The 22,724-nt window shown below is 46.2% G+C and overlaps 1 protein-coding gene across 1 annotated transcript in view; it reads right to left on the reverse strand.

Moving 5' to 3' along the window:
- Positions 1–7,391: 7,391 nt before the first annotated feature.
- LOC123057054 (uncharacterized) overlaps positions 7,392–22,724 on the reverse strand; it is a 24,390-nt gene continuing 9,057 nt past the window's right edge. The window contains exon 2 of the mRNA XM_044480222.1: positions 7,392–7,422. Within this exon, the coding sequence (XP_044336157.1) occupies positions 7,392–7,422 (31 nt within the window). The remainder of the gene's footprint in view (positions 7,423–22,724) is intronic.

The following is a 22,724-nucleotide window of genomic DNA, read 5'->3' on the forward strand; positions in this document are numbered from 1 at the left end:
CATGATTCGGACAGACTTAAGCATCGCTACGGGTGAGAAGGTCTCATCGTAGTCAACCCCTTGAACTTGCCGAAACCCTTTTGCGACAAGTCGAGATTTGTAGACAGTAATATTACCGTCGGCGTCAGTCTTCTTCTTGAAGATCCATTTATTCTCAATTGCTTGCCGATCATTGGGCAAGTCAACCAAAGTCCATACTTTGTTCTCATACATGGATCCCATCTCAGATTTCATGGCTTCAAGCCATTTTGCGGAATCTGGGCTCACCATCGCTTCTTCATAGTTCGTAGGTTCATCATGATCTAGTAGCATGACTTCCAGAATTGGATTACCGTACCACTCTGGTGCGGATCTCACTCTGGTTGATCTACGAGGTTCAGTAGTATCTTGTTCTGAAGTTTCATGATCATTATCATCAGCTTCCTCACTAATTGGTGTAGGTGTCATAGAAACAGTTTTCTGTGATGCACTACTTTCCAATAAGGGAGAAGGTACAGTTACCTCGTCAAGTTCTACTTTCCTCCCACTCACTTCTTTCGAGAGAAACTCCTTCTCCAGAAAGTTTCCGAACTTATCAACAAAAGTCTTGCCTTCGGATCTGTGATAGAAGGTGTATCCAATAGTCTCCTTTGGATATCCTATGAAGACACATTTCTCCAATTTGGGTTCAAGCTTATCAGGTTGAAGCTTTTTCACATAAGCATCGCAACCCCAAACTTTCAGAAACGACAACTTTGGTTTCTTGCCAAACCATAGTTCATAAGGCGTCGTCTCAACGGATTTTGATGGTGCCCTATTTAACGTGAATGCGGTCGTCTCCAAAGCATAACCCCAAAACGATAGCGGTAAATCAGTAAGAGACATCATAGATCGCACCATATCTAGTAAAGTACGATTACAACGTTCGGACACACCATTACGCTGTGGTGTTCCGGGTGGCGTGAGTTGCGAAACTATTCCGCATTGTTTCAAATGTACACCAAACTCGTAACTCAAATATTCTCCTCCACGATCAGATCGTAGAAACTTTATTTTTTTGTTACGATGATTTTCAACTTCACTCTGAAATTTTTTGAACTTTTCAAACGTTTCAGACTTATGTTTCATTAAGTAGATATACCCATATCTACCTAAGTCATCTGTGAAGGTGAGAAAATAACGATATCCGCCACGAGCCTCAATATTCATCGGACCACATACATCTGTATGTATGATTTCCAACAAATCTGTTGCTCTCTCCATAGTACCGGAGAACGGCGTTTTAGTCATCTTGCCCATGAGGCATGGTTCACAAGTACCAAGTGATTCATAATCAAGTGGTTCCAAAAGTCCATCAGTATGGAGTTTCTTCATGCGCTTTACACCGATATGACCTAAACGGCAGTGCCACAAATAAGTTGCACTATCATTATCAACTCTGCATCTTTTGGCTTCAACATTATGAATATGTGTGTTACTACTATCGAGATTCAATAAGAATAGACCACTCTTCAAGGGTGCATGACCATAAAAGATATTACTCATATAAATAGAACAACCATTATTCTCTGATTTAAATGAATAACCGTCTCGCATCAAACAAGATCCAGGTATAATGTTCATGCTTAACGCTGGCACCAAATAACAATTATTTAGGTCTAATATTAATCCCGAAGGTAGATGTAGAGGTAGCGTGCCGACCGCGATCACATCGACTTTGGAACTGTTTCCCACGCGCATCGTCACCTCGTCCTTAGCCAATCTTCGCTTAATCCATAGTCCCTGTTATGAGTTGCAAATATTAGCAACAGAACCAGTATCAAATACCCAGGTGCTATTGCGAGCATTAGTAAGGTACACATCAATAGCATGTATATCACATATACCTTTATTCACCTTGCCATCCTTCTTATCCGCCAAATAATTGGGGCAGTTCCGCTTCCAGTGACCAGTCTGCTTGCAGTAGAAGCACTCAGTTTCAGGCTTAGGTCCAGACTTGGGTTTCTTCTCTTGAGCAGCAACTTGCTTGCTATTCTTCTTGAAGTTCCCCTTCTTCTTCCCTTTGCCCTTTTTCTTGAAACTAGTGGTCTTGTTGACCATCAACACTTGATGCTCCTTTTTGATTTCTACCTCCGCAGCTTTCAGCATTGCAAAGAGCTCGGGAATAGTCTTATTCATCCCTTGCATATTATAGTTCATCACGAAGCTCTTGTAGCTTGGTGGCAGTGATTGGAGAATTCTGTCAATGACGCAATCATCTGGAAGATTAACTCCCATTTGAATCAAGTGATTATTATACCCAGACATTTTGAGTATATGCTCACTGACAGAACTGTTCTCCTCCATCTTGCAGCTATAGAACTTATTGGAGACTTCGTATCTCTCAATCCGGGCATTTGCTTGAAATATTAACTTCAACTCCTGGAACATCTCATATGCTCCATGACGTTCAAAACGTCGTTGAAGTCCCGGTTCTAAGCCATAAAACATGGCACACTGAACTATCGAGTAGTCATCAGCTTTGCTCTGCCAGACGTTCACAACATCTGGTGTTGCTCCAGCAGCAGGCCTGGCACCCAGCGGTGCTTCCAGGATGTAATTCTTCTATGCAGCAATGAGGATAATCCTCAAGTTACGGACCTAGTCCGTGTAATTGCTACCATCATCTTTTAACTTTGCTTTCTCAAGGAATGCATTAAAATTCAACGGAACAACAGCACGGGCCATTTATCTACAATCATACATAAAACGAGCAAGATACTATCAGGTACTAAGTTCATGATAAATTTAGGTTCAATTAATCATATTACTTAAAGAACTCCCACTTAGATAGACATCCCTCTAATCCTCTAAGTGATTACGTGATCCAAATCAACTAAACCATGTCCGATCATCACGTGAGATGGAGTAGTTTCATTGGTGAACATCACTATGTTGATCATATCTACTATATGATTCATGCTCGACCTTTCGGTCTCCGTGTTCCAAGGCCATATCTGTATATGCTTGGCTCGTCAAGTATAACCTGAGTATTCCGCGTGTGCAACTGTTTTGCACCCGTTGTATTTGAACGTAGAGCCTATCACACCCGATCATCACGTGGTGTCTCAGCACGAAGAACTTTCGCAACGGTGCATACTCGGGGAGAACACTTCTTGATAATTAGTGAGAGATCATCTTATAATGCTACCGGCAATCAAAGCAAGATAAGATGCATAAAAGATAAACATCACATGCAATCAATATAAGTGATATGATATGGCCATCATCATCTTGTGCTTGTGATCTCCATCTCCGAAGCACCGTCATGATCACCATCGTCACCGACGCGACACCTTGATCTCCATCATAGCATCGTTGTCGTCTCGCCAATCTTATGCTTCCACGACTATCGCTACCGCTTAGTGATAAAGTAAAGCATTACAGCGCGATTGCATTGCATACAATAAAGCGACAACCATATGGCTCCTGCCAGTTGCCGATAACTCGGTTACAAAACATGATCATCTCATACAATAAAATTTAGCATCATGTCTTGACCATATCACATCATAACATGCCCTGCAAAAACAAGTTAGGCGTCCTCTACTTTGTTGTTGCATGTTTTACGTGGCTGCTACGGGCTTAAGCAAGAACCAATCTTACCTACGCATCAAAACCACAACGATAGTTTGTCAAGTTGGTGCTGTTTTAACCTTCACAAGGACCGGGCGTAGCCACACTCGGTTCAACTAAAGTTGGAGAAACTGTCACCCGCAAGCCACCTATGTGCAAAGCACGTCGGGAGAACCGGTCTCGCGTAAGCGTACGCGTAATGTCGGTCCGAGCCGCTTCGTCCAACAATACCGCCGAACCAAAGTATGACATGCTGGTAAGCAGTATGACTTATATCGCCCACAACTCACTTGTGTTCTACTCGTGCATATAACATCAACACATAAAACCTAGGCTCTGATACCACTGTTGGGGAATGTAGTAATTTCAAAATTTTCCTACGCACACGCAAGATCATGGTGATGCATAGCAACGAGAGGGGAGAGTGTGATCTACGTACCCTTGTAGACCGACAGCGAAAGCGTTAGCACAACGTGGTTGATGTAGTCGTACGTCTTCACGGCCCGACCGATGAAGCACCGAAACTATGGCACCTCCGAGTTTTAGCACACGTTTAGCTCGATGACGATCCCCGGACTCCGATCCAGCAAAGTGTTGGGGTAGAGTTCCGTCAGCGCGACGGCGTGGTGACGATCTTGATGTACTACCGTCGCAGGGCTTCGCCTAAGCACCGCTACAATATTATCGAGGACTATGGTGGAAGGGGGCACCACACACGGCTAAGAATATGATCACGTGGATCAACTTGTGTGTCTAGGGGTGCCCCCTACCCCCGTATATAAAGGAGCAAGGGGGAGGAGGCCGGCCGGCCCCTATGGCGCGCCAAGGAGGAGTCCTCCTCCTAGTAGGAGTAGGACTCCTACTAGGAGGGGGAAAGAAGTGGGGAGGGAGAAGGAAAGGGGGGCGCCGCCCCCCCTCTCCTAGTCCCATTCGGACCAGGGGGGAGGAGGCGCGCGGCCCACCTTTGGCTGCCCCTCTCTCTCTCCACTAAGGCCCATATGGCCCATTACTTCTCCCGGGGGGTTCCGGTAACCCTCCGGCTCTCCGGTTTTCTCCGAAATCACCCGGAACACTTCTGGTGTCCGAATATAGCCGTCCAATATCCGTGATCACATCCGGGACTCCGAACAACCTTCGGTACATCAAAATGCATAAACTCATAATATAACTGTCATCGTAACCTTAAGCGTGCGGACCCTACGGGTTCGAGAACAATGTAGACATGACCGAGACACGTCTCCGGTCAATAACCAATACCGGAACCTGGATGCTCATATTGGCTCCTACATATTCTATGAAGATCTTTTATCGGTCAGACTGCATAACAACATACGTTGTTCCCTTTGTCATCGGTATGTTACTTGCCCGAGATTCGATCGTCGGTATCCTATACCTACTTCAATCTCGTTACTGGCAAGTCTCTTTACTCGTTCTGTAATACATCATCCCACAACTAACTCATTAGTTGCAATGCTTGCAAGGCTTAAGTGATGTGCATTACCGAGAGGGCCCAGAGACACCTCTCTGACAATCGGAGAACCAAATCCTAATCTCGAAATACGCCAACTCAACATGTACCTTTGGAGACACCTGTAGAGCTCCTTTATAATCACCCATTTATGTTGTGACGTTTGGTAGCACACAAAGTGTTCCTCTGGCAAACGGGAGTTGCATAATCTCATAGTCATAGGAACATGTATAAGTCATGAAGAAAGCAATAGCAACATACTAAACGATCGGGTGCTAAGCTAATGGAATGGGTCATGTCAATCAGATCATTCAACTAATGATGTGATCCCGTTAATCAAATAACAACTCTTTGTCCATGGTTAGTAAACATAACCATCTTTGATTAACGAGCTAGTCAAGTAGAGGCATACTAGTGACACTCTATTTGTCTATGTATTCACACATGTATTATGTTTCCGGTTAATACAATTCTAGCATGAATAATAAACTTTTATCATGATATAAGGAAATAAATAATAACTTTATTATTGCCTCTAGGGCATATTTCCTTCACTGGCCCGCCTGGCCTCTGGCGCGGCGGCGAGGAGAGCTCGAGGAGGCCTGAGGCCAGCCTGCCTCTGGCTGCGGGAGGCGGCTGGGGGGCGGGAGGCAGCTGGGGGCGGGTGGCGGCTGAGGCAGGCGGCCGGGGAGCGGGGCGCGGTGGCTGGGGGAGGTCGAGGAGGTGGAAGAGACGTTGAGGAGGCCGGGTGGTGGCCGGTCAACGAGGAGAAAGCTCGGGGCGGTGACGGCGGTCGCGCGGCATGGGTGGGTGTTGCGCGGGGCGGGAGGCAGCGGGGAACGGCGGATCCGACGGCGGGGGAGTGTGGCGCAGCCGGCGACGGGCGGCGTGCATCGAGGGGAGGCGAGGGCCGGACGGATAGGCGGCGGGCGGCGGCCGACGCCTTGGGAGGGAGGAGGCAGGAGGTTGGGGACGGGATTTTTCCCTCCCGCGCGACGGGGGAAGGGAGTGCAGGTTGGGGTCGAGTGCCCCTCTCCAACCCTCACTTCTACTGGTTGGAATTGGGTTTGAGGGTTGGACCCTTACTTTTTTTAGGGTTTGAGGGTTTAGGGGTTCTAGTCTTTACGGTTTTTTTGTTGCAACTTGAAAAAAGCGATTATTTTTTAGAGTTTGAGGGTTTAGGGGTACCACTAGACATGCTCTTAACCAAAAAACCTATGCCTAACCCTCGCATATATCCCCTCTCTCTTCCACGCCCAACCCAAAACCGCAAACCTAACTAGGTATAAACGCGCGCACGTCACTCGGCTTGGGGGCATCCATCCATGGCGACCGCGACGGCACCGGCGACGATCGGGGAAGCGGTGGCCGGCATGAAACGCGTCACGCTGATGCTGAAGGCCGCCGTCGTGCAGATCGTCCTGGTAGGCTACTTCGTGCTCTGCGGACACTCCTTCCAGGACACGGACCCTCTCTTCTGCAACAGTCTCCCGTGGCGGGTGCCGCTGGCGGTCTCGGGGTTCGCCTACATGTCCTTGTTTTTCCTGATGTTGTGTTGCGTCGAGATTTTCCTTCCGCGCATGCCGATGGCCGTCCACGACGCGCTGAGGTGGGTCGACGCCATCGTCGGCCTGGTTGCCATCATCATGGGGGGCGGTGTTCTGTGCCTCTCGGCCCGAGTCAGTGTCGTGGTGGGCTGCACATATTTCATGGGCGCTCTCATCGTTGGGCTCCTGGTGGTCTGGAGATGGCTTGTTCGCGAGTACGGAGGCGAGGCGTCAGATATGTGCACGGAAAAGCACTCTGAAGTTACGACTGACGACTGGCACATCTACCATCCGCCTGTCTAGATGGGCTTCTTTGCCCATCTGGACACATGTTATTTTTCCTTAATCAGATTAGTGCGTTACTAACTTCATTCATACTGTATTGTTTAGCTCTTTTGGCGAACTACTGGCATTGATCAGGGAGTGGATTTGTGGCACGCAAAGGCAGGGGCATGCAGACTATGGGCCGCCGATCTATGCCAAGATTCTTAAATTTGTCTCTATACTTCGTGTATTTGCCTTGATAGATCTATACAAACATATCTATATTTGGATCGTAAAAGGAAATCATTATACCTTTTGTGGGCATTATACTTTTTGTTGGTCCGTTCTCGAAGGAAATCATTATATGATGCTAAAGTACATTCAATAATGAATCTAATGATATTGATTTGTAATTGTACATGTTACTATTTTTTGTCTATACACTTCGTCAAAGTTTACAAAGCTTGACTTTGACCAAAGTTAATATGCGAAGTAAATAAAAATGGAGGGGCTACTTTCTAGAAATATGGCCAGTAGAATGTCACAAATCTGGAAGGGATATTATTATCTTAAAACTTCGAAATGATTACAAGTGCATCATTGCTTGACATTAGTTTGAGAGTATCTTGTTTGGGGATTTTGTCGTTTATCATTTCCCAGTTCAAGTGAATTTTGTCGGATTTCGGGTTCTGGCAGACCCTTGAGGTTCGAACACTGGGGTGCGCGCGGAGATCTCTCCCCTACCGATCTACGTCCGATCCTCTCGTGCAAACTAAGATGAAAATGATGAACAACACAAGAGACACGAGGTTTATACTGGTTCGGGCCACCGTTGTGGTGTAATACCCTACCCCAGTGTGTGGTGTAGTGGATTGCCTCAGGGGGCTGATGATGAATAGTACAAGGGAAGAACAGCCTCGCGAGAGGTGTTCTTGAGGTGGTGCGATGAACTGCTAGGGTGAGTTCAGTCGCCTCTCTCTCTCTCTCTCTCTCTCTCTCTCTCTCTCTTTCTGCTAGGGTTCTACTAGATTTCTAGATGTCTGTCTTCCCGTCTCTCTCTCTCTTCTGGGTCTCTAGATGTCTCTACTCCGTGGTGGCTAGCTCTATTTATAGAGGCTCTGGGCCTCTCCCTGAATAATTGAGCGGGAAGGACGCCAACAATTGGCCATTTTGAAGGGGAACATGTAGTACAAGTTATCCTGACCAAAAGTGGTCTTCGGCTGCCAAAAGCACTTGTGATGACGTCGTCCTGGGCTCCACAGTGATCTCCGTCCTGCCGCTCTGCTGGTCTTGGTCTCGTTGCACCGGAATGACAACCTTTGCCTGATGCCTTGGCTTGTGCTTGCCCCCTTTGCACCAAAGGGGAAACAAGGATCCTGCGCAGGCCGGCGCCCGCCTGGCCTTGATCGTCATGGCTTGCATCATGGGATCCTCGCGAGGTACCCTTACATTGATCTCTCCGCCTCCTCACGAGCCTGCCTGATGAGGCTGCCTCTGAGGAAGCTTCCTGTCGTCCGCCCCGCGAGGCTTGGCCCCTCGTGAGGGTCTTGAGCTTGGGCTGATGAAGATGGGCCACACTGGGCCCCCACCTGAGCCACACTTCAGGCCACAGGCAGGCAAGTCTGGGGACTCCCGTTCCCAGAATGCCGTCAGTAGCCCCTGGGCCCAAGGCGCGCGCGGGCTTGGCTTAGCAGAGAAGCGAAGGGGCAAGCGCGAAGCGCCGTGGGCCCTAATAGCCTGTGGCCTTGGGCGCCGCGTGGCGGCTGATTGGACGTGGGCGTCTGTGCTTCCCCACGATGCCTCGGCAACTGCACGACTTGACAAGTTCCTGCATGCAGAGATATGGGTCATGATTACCTGAGGTCTTGGTTCTTCGGCGATTGGCCTTCCCCGGCTATAAGTACGGGGCTGCGTGAGCTCCGCCAGTTCACCCTTGTCTGCTACTCCCTTCTCTTCTTCTTCCTCATCCTTGCTTCCTCTTGCACCAATGGCACCGATCCGCCGGTTTTCAGCTGAGAAGAAGGGAAAGGCCCCCAGAGAGGGTCCTGACCCCCTCCCGCCGAAGAAGCGGTCAATCCTCTGTCACCGGGACGAAGGCGCCTGGCAGGTGGTGTCGAGGCCATGGTACGAGCGGCCGCCGCCTGGGTTTCCGCTGCCCTTGTACGCCCGCGTTGTAGGCCCCAGGGTGGAGGGCGCCGAGCAGCACCGACAGCGTCGCCGCCAACGCTGGCGAGTCACAGTGGTGCGTGTCGTCCCCCCTGGAGTCCACGCGGAGTGCTCCTCTCGCGAGCTTGTGTTCCATGCCGCCATGCCTCCAGCTTCGTGGATCCGCCTTCCTCCCTCCTTCGCCTTCGAGATGCCGCCGAGCGGGGCCCTGGAGCTCTGGCTGCAGCACGCCGACTGTGGCAGCCCTGCAATCGGAGCGGAGGTCGCGGTCGTCGCTCCGGGCAAGGTCTTCATGACCCGGGGCTGGGGTGAGATTGCCCGGGTCTACCGTGCGGACGGCGCCTTGGTGATCCATCTTGAATACGACAACGCCTCCTTGATGTTCTTCAAGGTCTTTGATGCAGAAGGATGCCGACTGGAATGCTGCCCTAAGGGAAGCGGCAGTGGTGACGAACTGGCAAGGACCAGCCCCGCCCGTTGGTCCTCCTGCAGCTCCTCAGGCAGCAGCGGATGGACTGAGGGCTTCAGCGGCTCCCCCGAACTCCTCGCGACCCCGGAGATGAGCAACGACAGCTACAAGCCTCCGAGCTCGCACCGCGCTCTGAGTGGGGCAGCTGCATCGGGCCGCCGGCGCCACTGATCTGGATGGGATTGGCGCCGGCACTGGGCAACCCACTGTTGATGATGGCGTCGCTTGGGGAGGTGCCAGCAAGTAGCGTTCCTTAGGGTCAGCACCTTTTGTTCCATGCGAGGAATTAAAGCAACACCCCGCGGGGGTATGTAAGGCGTCTGCCGTGCCTTTTATAAATACTATATCCTTAACATGAATTGGCGTGAGGTGTCCGTCTTGTTCCAGCTGAGCTCCCCCTTTCTATCTTCGCGAGGACTTGGCGCTCTATGCTGACAGGTCCCAATCCCCAGGAAAGCTTCAGCCGTCGCTGGTATGCCAGGTCGTGATGCCGTGGTCAAGGCCAGGAGGTGAGCGGCCCGAGGTCCGGTAAGAGCCCCCGAGTCGCGATGCTCGGGAGGTCCCCTTTAGCGCTCAAGCAATCCTTGCTGGGCGAGATGAAGGAAATATGCCCTAGAGGCAATAATAATGTTATTATTTTATTTCCTTATATCATGATAAATGTTTATTATTCATGCTAGAATTGTATTATCCGGAAACATAATACTTGTGTGAATACATAGACAAACCAAACGTCACTAGTATGCCTCTACTTGACTAGCTCATTAATCAAAGATGGTTATGTTTCCTAACCATAGACATGTGTTGTCATTTGATTAACGGGATCACATTATTAGGAGAATGATGTGATTGACATGACCCATTCCATTAGCTTAGCACCCGATCGTTTAGTATGTTGCTATTGCTTTCTTCATGACTTATACATGTTCCTATGACTATGAGATTATGCAACTCCCGTTTACCGGAGGAACACTTTGTGTGCTACCAAACGTCACAATGTAACTGGGTGATTATAAAGGAGCTCTACAGGTGTCTCCAAAGGTACATGTTGGGTTGGCGTATTTCGAGATTAGGATTTGTCACTCCGATTGTCGGAGAGGTATCTCTGGGCCCTCTCGGTAATGCACATCACATAAGCCTTGCAAGCATTTCAACTAATGAGTTAGTTGCGAGATGATGTATTACGAAACGAGTAAAGAGACTTGCCAGTAACGAGATTGAACTAGGTATTGAGATACCGACGATCCAATCTCGGGCAAGTAAAATACCGATGACAAAGGGAACAACGTATGTTGTTATGCGGTCTGACCGGTAAAGATCTTCGTAGAATATGTAGGAGCCAATATGAGCATCCAGGTTCCGCTATTGGTTATTGACCGGAGACGTGTCTCGGTCATGTCTACATTGTTCTCAAACCCGTAGGGTCCGCACGCTTAAGGTTTCGATGATAGTTATATTATGAGTTTATGAGTTTTGATGTACCAAAGTTAGTTCTGAGTCCCGGATGTGATCACGGACATAACGAGGAGTCTTGAAATGGTCGAGACATAAAGATTGATATATTAGACGGCTATATTCGGACACCGGAAGTGTCCCGGGTGATTTCGGAGAAAACCGGAGAGCCGGAGGGTTACCGGAACCCTACCGGGAGAAGTAATGGGCCATATGGGCCTTAGTGGAGAGAGAGAGAGGGGCAGCCAGGGTGGGCCGCGCGCCTCCTCCCCCCTGGTCCGAATTGGACTAGGAGAGGGGGGCGGCGCCCCCCTTTCCTTCTCCCTCCCCACTTCCTTCCCCCTCCTAGTAGGAGTCCTACTCCTACTAGGAGGAGGACTCCTCCTGGCGCGCCAATAGGGGCCGGCTGGCCTCCTCCCCTTGCTCCTTTATATACGGGGGCAGGGGGCACCCCTAGAGACACAAGTTGATCCATGTGATCATATTCTTAGCCGTGTGCGGTGCCCTCTTGCACCATAATCCTCGATAATATTGTAGCGGTGCTTAGGCGAAGCCCTGCGACGGTAGTACATCAAGATCGTCACCATGCCGTCGTGCTGACGGAACTCTACCCCAGCACTTTGCTGGATCGGAGTCCGGGGATCGTCATCGAGCTAAACGTGTGCTAAAACTCGGAGGTGCCATAGTTTCGGTGCTTGATCTGTCGGGCCGTGAAGACGTACGACTACATCAACCGCGTTGTGCTAACGCTTTCGCTGTCGGTCTACAAGGGTACGTAGATCACACTCTCCCCTCTCGTTGCTATGCATCACCATGATCTTGCGTGTGCGTAGGAAAATTTTGAAATTACTACGTTCCCCAACAGTGGTATCAGAGCCCAGGTTTTATGTGTTGATGTTATATGCACGAGTAGAACACAAGTGAGTTGTGGGCGATATAAGTCATACTGCTTACCAGCATGTCATACTTTGGTTCGGCGGTATTGTTGGACGAAGCGGCTCGGACCGACATTACGCGTACGCTTACGCGAGACCGGTTCTCCCGACGTGCTTTGCACATAGGTGGCTTGCGGGTGACAGTTTCTCCAACTTTAGTTGAACCGAGTGTGGCTACGCCCGGTCCTTGTGAAGGTTAAAACAGCACCAACTTGACAAACTATCGTTGTGGTTTTGATGCGTAGGTAAGATTGGTTCTTGCTTAAGCCCGTAGCAGCCACGTAAAACATGCAACAACAAAGTAGAGGACGTCTAACTTGTTTTTGCAGGGCATGTTATGATGTGATATGGTCAAGACATGATGCTAAATTTTATTGTATGAGATGATCATGTTTTGTAACCAAGTTATCGGCAACTGGCAGGAGCCATATGGTTGTCGTTTTATTGTATGCAATGCAATTGCGCTGTAATGCTTTACTTTATCACTAAGCGGTAGCGATAGTCGTGGAAGCATAAGATTGGCGAGACAGCAACGATGCTACGATGGTGATCAAGGTGTCGCGCCGGTGACGATGGTGATCACGACGGTGCTTCAAAGATGGAGATCACAAGCACAAGGTGATGATGGCCATATCATATCACTTATATTGATTGCATGTGATGTTTATCTTTTATGCATCTTATCTTGCTTTGATTGACGGTAGCATTTTAAGATGATCTCTCACTAATTATCAAGAAGTGTTCTCCCTGAGTATGCACCATTGCGAAAGTTCTTCGTGCTGAGACACCACGTGATGATCGGGTGTGATAGGCTCTACATTCAAATACAACGGGTGCAAAACAGTTGCACACGCAGAATACTCAGGTTATACTTGACGAGCCAAGCATATACAGATATGGCCTCGGAACACGGAGACCAAAAGGTCGAGCGTGAATCATATAGTAGATATGATCAACATAGCAATGTTCACCAATGAAACTACTCCATCTCACGTGATGATCGGACATGGTTTAGTTGATTTGGATCACGTAATCACTTAGAGGATTAGAGGGATGTCTATCTAAGTGGGAGTTCTTTAGTAATATGATTAATTGAACCTAAATTTGTCATGAACTTAGTACCTGATAGTATCTTGCTTGTTTATGTTTGATTGTAGATAGATTGCCCGTGCTGTTGTTCCGTTGAATTTTAATGCGTTCCTTGAGAAAGCAAAGTTGAAAGATGATGGTAGCAATTACACGGACTGGGTCCGTAACTTGAGGATTATCCGCATTGCTGCACAGAAGAATTACGTCCTGGAAGCACCGCTGGGTGCCAGGCCTGCTGCTGGAGCAACAGCAGATGTTATGAACGTCTGGCAGACCAAAGCTGATGACTACTCGATAGTTGAGTGTGCCATACTTTACGGCTTAGAATCGGGACTTCAACGATGTTTTGAACGTCATGGAGCATATGAGATGTTCCAGGAGTTGAAGTTAATATTTCAAGCAAATGCCCGGATTGGGAGATATGAAGTCTCCAATAAGTTCTATAGCTGCAAGATGGAGGAGAACAGTTCTGTCAGTGAGCATATACTCAAAATGTCTGGGTATAATAATCACTTGATTCAATTGGGAGTTAATCTTCCAGATGATTGCGTCATTGACAGAATTCTCCAATCACTGCCACCAAGCTACAAGAGCTTCGTGATGAACTATAATATGCAAGGGATGAATAAGACTATTCCCGAGCTCTTCGCAATGCTGAAAGCTGCGGAGGTAGAAATCAAGAAGGAGCATCAAGTGTTGATGGTCAATAAGACCACTAGTTTCAAGAAAAAGGGCAAAGGGAAGAAGAAGGGGAACTTCAAAAAGAACAGCAAGCAAGTTGCTACTCAAGAGAAGAAACCCAAACCTGGACCTAAGCCTGAAACTGAGTGCTTCTACTGCAAGCAGACTGATCACTGGAAGCGGAACTGCCCCATTGGCGGATAAGAAGGATGGCAAGGTGAACAAAGGTATATGTGATATACATGTTATTGATGTTTACCTTACTAATGCTCGCTGTAGCACCTGGGTATTTGATACCGGTTCTGTCGCTAACATTTGCAACTCGAAACAGGGACTACAGATTAAGCGAATATTGGCTAAGGACGAGGTGACGATGCGCGTGGGAAATGGTTCCAAAGTCGATGTGATCGCGGTCGGCACGCTACCTCTACATCTACCTTCGGGATTAGTATTAGACCTAAATAATTGTTATTTGGTGCCAGCGTTAAGCATGAACATTATATCTGGATCTTGTTTGATGCGAGATGGTTATTCATTTAAATCAGAGAATAATGGTTGTTCTATTTATATGAGTAATATCTTTTATGGTCATGCACCCTTAAAGAGTGGTCTATTCTTATTAAATCTCGATAGTAGTGACACACATATTCATAATGTTGAAACCAAAAGATGCAGAGTTGATAATGATAGTGCAACTTATTTGTGGCACTGCCGTTTGTGTCATATCGGTGTAAAGCGCATGACGAAACTCCATACTGATGGGCTTTTGGAACCACTTGATTATGAATCATTTGGTACTTGCGAACCGTGCCTTATGGGTAAGATGACAAAAACACCGCTCTCCGGTACTATGGAGAGAGCAACAGATTTGTTTGAAATCATACATACAGATGTATGTGGTCCGATGAATGTTGAGGCTCGTGGCGGATATCGTTATTTTCTCACCTTCACAGATGACTTAAGCAGATATGGGTATATCTACTTAATGAAACATAAGTCTGAAACATTTGAAAAGTTCAAAGAATTTTAGAGTGAAGTTGAAAATCATCGTAACAAGAAAATAAAATTCCCGCGATCTGATCGTGGAGGAGAATATTTGAGTTACGAGTTTGGTGTACATTTGAAACAATGCGGAATAGTTTCGCAACTCACGCCACCCGGAACACCACAACGTAATGGTGTGTCCGAACGTCGTAATCGTACTTTACTAGATATGGTGCGATCTATGATGTCTCTTACTGATTTACTGCTATCGTTTTGGGGTTATGCTCTAGAGACGGCCGCATTCACGTTAAATAGGGCACCATCAAAATCCGTTGATACGACGCCTTATGAACTATGGTTTGGCAAGAAACCAAAGTTGTCGTTTCTGAAAGTTTGGAGTTGTGATGCTTAAGTGAAAAAGCTTCAACCTGATAAGCTCGAACCCAAATCGGAGAAATGTGTCTTCATAGGATATCCAAAGGAAACTATTGGATACACCTTCTATCACAGATCTGAAGGCAAAACTTTTGTTGCTAAATTCGGAAACTTTCTAGAGAAGGAGTTTCTCTCGAAAGAAGTGAGTGGGAGGAAAGTAGAACTTGATGAGGTAACTGTACCTGCTCCATTATTGGAAAGTAGTACATCGCAGAAACCAGTTTCTGTGACACCTACACCAATTAGTGAGGAAGCTAATGATGATGATCATGAAGCTTCAAAACAAGATACTACTAAACCTCGTAGATCAACCAGAGTATGATCCGCACCAGAGTGGAACGGTAATCCTATTCTGGAAGTCATGCTACTAGATCATGATGAACCTATGAACTATGGAGAAGTGATGGTGAGCCCAGATTCCGCAAAATGGCTTGAAGCCATGAAATCTGAGATGGGATCCATGTATGAGAACAAAGTATGGACTTTGGTTGACTTGCCCAATGATCGGCAAGCAATTGAGAATAAATGGATCTTTATGAAGAAGACTGATGCTAACGGTAATGTTACTGTTTACAAAGCTCGACTTGTCGCAAAAGGTTTTCGGCAAGTTCAAGGGATACAAAAGGTTCACTTACTGGGATGAACAGTCACTCACTTGTGACATCGGTATTAAGACCACTCCCTCCGGATGATGATATGTCCCAACCATCTATAGCCCATGGTTCGTTACTCGGGAATTCGGAGAGGTCAGATGAGATAGATGGGTGTGTTCAAAATGGAATGATCCCCTTTTCTCATGTTTGCATTTTTGTTGTCCACAAACAAATAAAGAGTCCGAAAAGACGTACGCATAACAGACTCGGTACCTAGGTCAATGGGTTCAGTGGAGAATTGCATTACTGTAATAGCGAAGGTATCTATGAAATGCAGTACCAAGGTCAATGAAATTGAAAGGCACCTCTGACAACAGAATCAAAAGGGATTTGGCGGCTATAGACGACTCAAAGGGGTTTTCATAAAGAGAAGCTTTCGCGCAGTACACCTATTTTTCTATAGAAGTGAATGCCCCCTTAGTTGGCTAGTCCGATCAATCGGCAGGCTCAGCCTCTACGTCGTATTCTGATATAGAAAGAAAAGAACCGAACTCCTGGAGGGTGAAAGAAGAATCTCAAGTTGATACTCTGCCAAGGGATCTGTCCACAATTGGTACTTCACATGCCTTAGAAGTAGATTTGAATGAGAATGAATGAAATGAGCAAACGTTACTAGGAAGGTGAACTCGCTATCAAACTACTGCCTGCGCTAGGGGAAGCGTGAAAGAAAAACCTGTTTCAAGCAAGATCTGATACCCTTGAAGGACTCCCAGGAATGAGAGAGCAAGTACAAGGACAATCTCATTTTCTAAGGATAGGCGGTATTCCATAATTAACATAGTTCGGTTAGAGTGGATTTGAAAAGCTATAGCAGATCGATAATTTGCTAATTTAGCTAAGTCAACTCCACTACAGAATCTAGCTCTCCATAAGAGGGTATTCCCAATGAGACAAGTAGTTTATCGAAGGGACCCTCTGTCTGAAGATTGTAGTCCGGATTTCTCGGAATAGAATAATTGAATGAGCAGGTGCAGATGGTCAATCTCCATCTTGAAGCCGAGTCTCTCTGTCTTCTTATTTTATATAAAGATATAGAGAATAACTCGATCGATCGTAGAATGATTTCGTGATCTGATCTTCATTTGGGCGGCTTTCGCTCAATCCGTGGTTGTAGTGATAAGGCAAATCAAAGGGGTCAAAAAAGAAGATATAGAATTGTAGCTAACGGGGTTCGCTCACCCTCGCCTGTCACTATAGCGTGTCAAGTTTCTCTCTTTCTAATCGGGATTTTTTAGGTGTGAAGTGAAGTTCACCAGAAATGCTAGCTATATGCTTAACACAGGGTACAAGAATGAAGAAACCATGAAACCAACCTAAAATCACTGCCAGCACTTAGTTAGTTAAAGCCCAGGAACCACTTGTGTTACACCGGTGAAGCAGAAGCTCCGAAAGCTGTCCGAGGAGCTAGCCATAGGTGGGTTCTTTACTGGCCATAGGTAGGTCCCTTACTGCTGGATCCTCTAAGCAGGGAAAGATCGTAGCTAGTATGAATTGGAAGAACGATCATACCGAACCCAGGATCCTGCAACTATTCTTCCTTCGTTCAAGACTCGCTTTTCTCGCGGGTTGAATGAGTGAGCCTTGGCCATACATACTGAGATTCAACAGTCAACTTTGGAGTCCGTCCTAAAGCCCCACGAATCTACATAGGTGATACCAGGGTAGGTACTTGAAAGACGAGAATAGAACCCATGCTGATGTACCTTAGCTTTTCCGCTCTTCCAATCCTAAACAAGATCATAAATAAGAGTCCCAGGCCGCTTAACGCCCTCTTAGCACATATGATAGGAGCTGGCATACATAATTACAAGAAGTTGGTACTTTTTCCAATCCTTTCTGCTTTCTCACCAGCAAAATAGGATCGATCGCGAAATCAAAGAAATCTTTCACCTCACTTCTAAGATGAGCTAGCGCTCGCATCACCTTTCGATATCCTATATTTTTGATATTCAACAAGTAGCATTTCCACGGCATTCTTTAGATGGATTTCACTGCCCCTCATCTACTCCTCAGCTGGGTATCTATTTCTCAATACGGTGCTTTAGTGACGGATTCTGGCATCGCATGGATCTCTTAATCAAATAGGGTCTCCCGAATAGGTCAAAATGAATGTGACACCCGTGATAGGACCACTACTAATTAAACTAAGCCCTTTAAGGAAGGCGTACGACAAACACTTGGACTGAAGCATGAGCTGGTTCAAACCACTATACCTGATATATCACGAAATCTATACTGGATTTTCAGCGCTGCGCTCAAGGTCAGGAAGAAGAAGAAGTGTGTGAGATTGTAATAAGTGTGATTGGAGAAGCTTTTAAAGAAGTGGAGGAAGTAGAATGGATAAATTCTATCAATTTCTAGCTCTCATAGCTGAATGAAGAAATAGATAATGGGATGCATTGATAGTTTCATCCAATTCCTAGCAAGTCAAGTACATAATAGTCTAATTGAGTATTTAGAAAAGCCTGTCTAAGACGAGTCGGTGTTGTATGCTGAGTGTGGTTTCTTCCTGTTTCCGGAGTAGCCTCTATATATTGAGTTTATAGGATGGAGTCCATATCCCTCCTTTTTACTTCATGGATCTTGTCAGCATACAGGATACTATACTGTCGTAAAGAAAGCGGGTATCTGAGAATATGGATCAGCAGCGGATACCAGATTGGTAAAAACCTGCTCAAAAAGCTAGAGTTGATGGTTTCGGGAAAGCTAAGCTAAAGCAAGCAGTAAACTAGTGGGTGCAAGCACGTTAATGAAAAAAAATGTGATAGAAAATCCTACCGTTAGCAGCGACTGCGACACTTCGTAACAGCTCCTTAGAGATCAATGTCTTATTGGTATTTGCTCGATTGCAGGCAATAACGTTAGTAAATTAGGTGAATGTACGTAAATCGAGGTACACGAGTCTAGCCAGGTATAGGTAGAAAAGGGGTATAGTAGGTCTCATGGAAAGGGAGATAGTGGGACGAATAGTTCATCGTGCAAGTGTGACGAATAGATAGGAGTCTCGACTCCGTCCTTTGAAAAGAAGATGGTTCGCGCTAAGGGTGACTAAAGGCAGAGAATTCTGTACGCCAAGAAGAAAAGAAAGTTTGTAGGGGTGAGAATGAACTTTCAAACCCTTTTCTTGCCCCTATCCTTTTTGCTTTCGATAACTTCTATCGCTTCCTAATCATATGAGTCTAGTGCAACATACTACTACTAATATGGAGTCATATTCTTCTTAAGCCTCCTTTCCCAGATCCAAGTTCCGAATCCCAGGGAGAGATCAAGACAATGCAGCAGGGTTGGCAAGCATACCTGTATCACTGAGCAAATCCAAAGCATACTTTCCCTCTAAAGAGTGAAGAAAAAGACTTGGTACAGCTAGAATACCGAGTGGATGTGGAATTCTACTTGAATTCAAGTCAGAAAAGGAAACTCGAATCCGGAACTTGCTTACTTCGGCTTGATCAGATACTGGAATCCAATCGGGGAACTTGGTTATTGACCCACTAATCTTTCCCTCTTTCGAGTCCAAGTCTCAAGAGGGCGCTTAGGCCGGGCCCTTCTCCAGAGTTCTGATACCGATATCACTATTTCAATTAGTTGATTGATTTCGCTTAGAATTTCATTCCTCCTCAAGTCCCAGTTTCGGTCAAGTAGTGGCAAGTATCATCTGTATCTGGCAGATAAGCTTTCACATGCATGAATTGAACTACCGAGATCTTTTCTTACTTGGCAACTAGAGCCTCCCCTTCGGGATTCGAGATTGAAGAAGAGGAAAACTGCTTCTAAAGGGAACTGATCCGAAGCAACAAGTCCTAGACCTAGAATGCAGGTACCCTAGTCTTGAAATATGCCATGAAGAATGAAATCTCTTGTTTTCATTCATATCATCAAAACAGTGATTCTTTCACGGCCACCCCTCAATTCAAGAGTTCCGATTGGATCAACAAGAATCCAATCTGTATGCCAAGAAGAAAAGAAAGGGATTTCATCAAGTGCAGACAAGAAAGATACCGAAATCAGGAACCATGGAAAGCAGATACCTGATTCTATATATATATAAAAGGGATATAAGTGCTGGATCTGAACTATTTCAATTAGTGAATTGGCGGAAAAGCAGGAATGAAGGTTGGGACAGAAAGGGGAGAGGAGAGCCCGGACGAGGAAAACAAGCACCCCTTTTAGGATTCTAGGAAACAAGCAATACTTTCCCATCTTTAACTGAACTGAACAGAGCACAGAGACTAGAATTAGAACTGGAATTCCCTTCTCTGAATTCAAAATCCCACCCGGACTTGAGAAGTAGCTTGTTCAATTTGTCCTCAGCAGAAGCGAAACCTGTTGCCAAGAGATCGAAATTCCAATCAGAAAATAAGTACTTTGAATCAAGAAATGACATTGCGTAGAAGTGAAGTGAACTAGAGAATTCCAGTCAGAAAAGCAATCGGATACTGAAATCTCTTCTCTGAAAGCTAAAGCTTTACAGATTATAGGAAAGCAAGCACCACGAAGGGCAGTACCCAAACTATAGGTTATCTTGTGTCTGGGCAAGCAAGGTCAAGTAGTGGCATCCTATTACCCTAAATGGAAAGCAAAGTAGGTTATTCAGCCATCCCTCGCGAACAATCAGAAGTCCCAGTTTCCTTAACTAATCTCGCCAATTTATCACTTGACCGACCCAGAGACTAATTTATCGTTGGCCCAGGCAAAGAGTGAGAAAAAACAGCAAAAGGAGTAGCTTGCAGTGAGGAATGAAAGCTGGTGTTTTACCACCATTCAGCAAGAGAAACCCACTGGAACCTTTTCATAGGACCATAGAAAACATGCTGCTTCCTGTATAGAGATGACTGCTTCTTTAATGAAGTTGATCGTCTATCTCAAGTGGTGGTGATCGACTCCACGAATAGCCTGAACCTGAGAAATGTATATCTGCAAACGGGAACTTCCTGTTGTCTCGAATCAGGTCTGCTATTTCTATTCATAACTCTCTGGCTGGAATCGACCAAAATAGCCCTTGACGGTAATAAGAGGATCCTAACCACTACACGGTTCGAAATCTCAATCGAATGATACCTCAATTGAACCTGCTGAGTCAGTTATTGGAAAGATATCACTATCAGCCTCACAGCAATCTTTAGGAAAATGCAGACACAGTAGTTTTTTTGAAACTTGTTCAGACACTGCAAGCAACTACCAGTATCGATCTTCTAAAGAAATGACCTTCGTTGCCGAAGTGATAGACAAACAATTCTATAGCGGACTTGGACTAGCGACACATTTCTCCATATATGAAATTCAATTCACCCGACATCAAAGAGAAGCTCAAGCTCGGGATCAAAGATCAGCTACAGATCAGGCTGGCATTCATCATAGTCGGCAGCTTACTTTTGACTGAAACATTTACTTTGCACTACATCCGTAAGAATCTGATGGAAAATGACTGCAACGCAATCAATTTATCCCTTCCTCGTGCGCGTGTATCGTATATAGTTCAATGAGAAACAATGCTTTCTGATATTCACGAATTGGATTCGAACCAATGTCCCCCGACTCCTCTACCGAATAAGGATCGTGATTCACATTTCCTCGTTCTCTTTCTAGCTGCCCATATGGGTGGCTGCTATCACCCCCTTTTGATAGCTTCTTATCCGCATCCGCGAGCATAAGCGGAATAGCCTGAACACTCATAGCGATTACCTCAACCCTTGTCTTTCCTTTGGCTCCGCTCGGTGGGGGGGACCCAATGTACCAATTCTTTCACTCGACCCTGCTCCTTCTTCTTTCTCATTTGCCTCTTTCCCTCTCTCCTGCTCCCCCCCGACTGTCACTCTATGGCAAAGCTAAAGCTTTCCTGGCGCTTGGTGAATAATCTTTCTATAGGGACAAATAAAAGCCCAGTTTTGACCTTGCTGCATATAACATCTAGCATTTCATGTGTCTGAATGTAACAGCCAATAATCTAGTTTGCAAACCTATCTTTGCCCTCCTCGACTGCGGGAGCCCTCCATCATTGCAGTACAATAGACGTTAATTTCAAGCGTAGCTTACTGGACATATGGTCAAGAACTTCTTGCAGCCTTCGAAAGAAGACTTTAGACATGACGCCAACACCTACGACAGGAATGCCGAATAGTATATCGTCTGTGTAGCGAGCGAAATAGACGTACTTGGTAGAATCCCCATTCTCCTCTTGGGCCATAGCATCGAATTGCAAGTCGAGTTGATGCAGGAATGATTGAATCAAAACAGGCGAGATCGGTGATCCTTGTGGAAGGCCGACTTCACTGTTTGAGTAGTCATTCCCTTTCTTAGAAAGTCTCGGTGTCTTGAGAAAGCAATTGATGAGGTCAATGAGAGGAGCGTTATCTGTACCTAAGAGCTTAGACAAATGTTCAAGTAGTAACCGATGGTCTATGCTATCGAAACACTTGACCACGTCTACCTGAACCATAGAATCCATAGACGGCCATTGAGTTAATGCATGGAAGAAGGGCCGAGAACCTTGCGGAAGCCCTGCGCAGATGGGGAAATTCGTGGATCTAATGAGTCATTGAGTAGCTCTGCCAACGCGGTTAGTATAAGTCGATCGGCTGCCGCCGGTTGAGTGATAGGCCTACCTAAATGCTCCCGGCCTTTTCTTTGGTCTAAAGGACCTAAACTACTCACTTGCCAAACTGCCTATTCATATGCCCTTTCCTAAACCACTTTGCTAGTTCTATACACCTGCCAGGATGCTTCTATTGCTTGTTACATATTTGATACTGCTCACTATAATGGAATAGCTTTGTAGTCAGTACATGATTGCTTTATAGCACCTGTAGCTTATGCAAACAAATTCCCTCAGAGTGGCAGCTTTTCAATGTCTAGCTAATCCACTGCATCTTATAAATTGTATAGTTATTCAGAACCTCTTCCTTCGAGCTCCTATGGAAGACCTTGGCCGCACGCGCCTTAGGCGATTTCTATTTTCTTTAGTTTAGAACTAGTCTTTAATTTAGGCCG

Source organism: Triticum aestivum, chromosome 3A, assembly GCF_018294505.1.
Source record: "Triticum aestivum cultivar Chinese Spring chromosome 3A, IWGSC CS RefSeq v2.1, whole genome shotgun sequence".
Taxonomy (NCBI): domain Eukaryota; kingdom Viridiplantae; phylum Streptophyta; class Magnoliopsida; order Poales; family Poaceae; genus Triticum; species Triticum aestivum.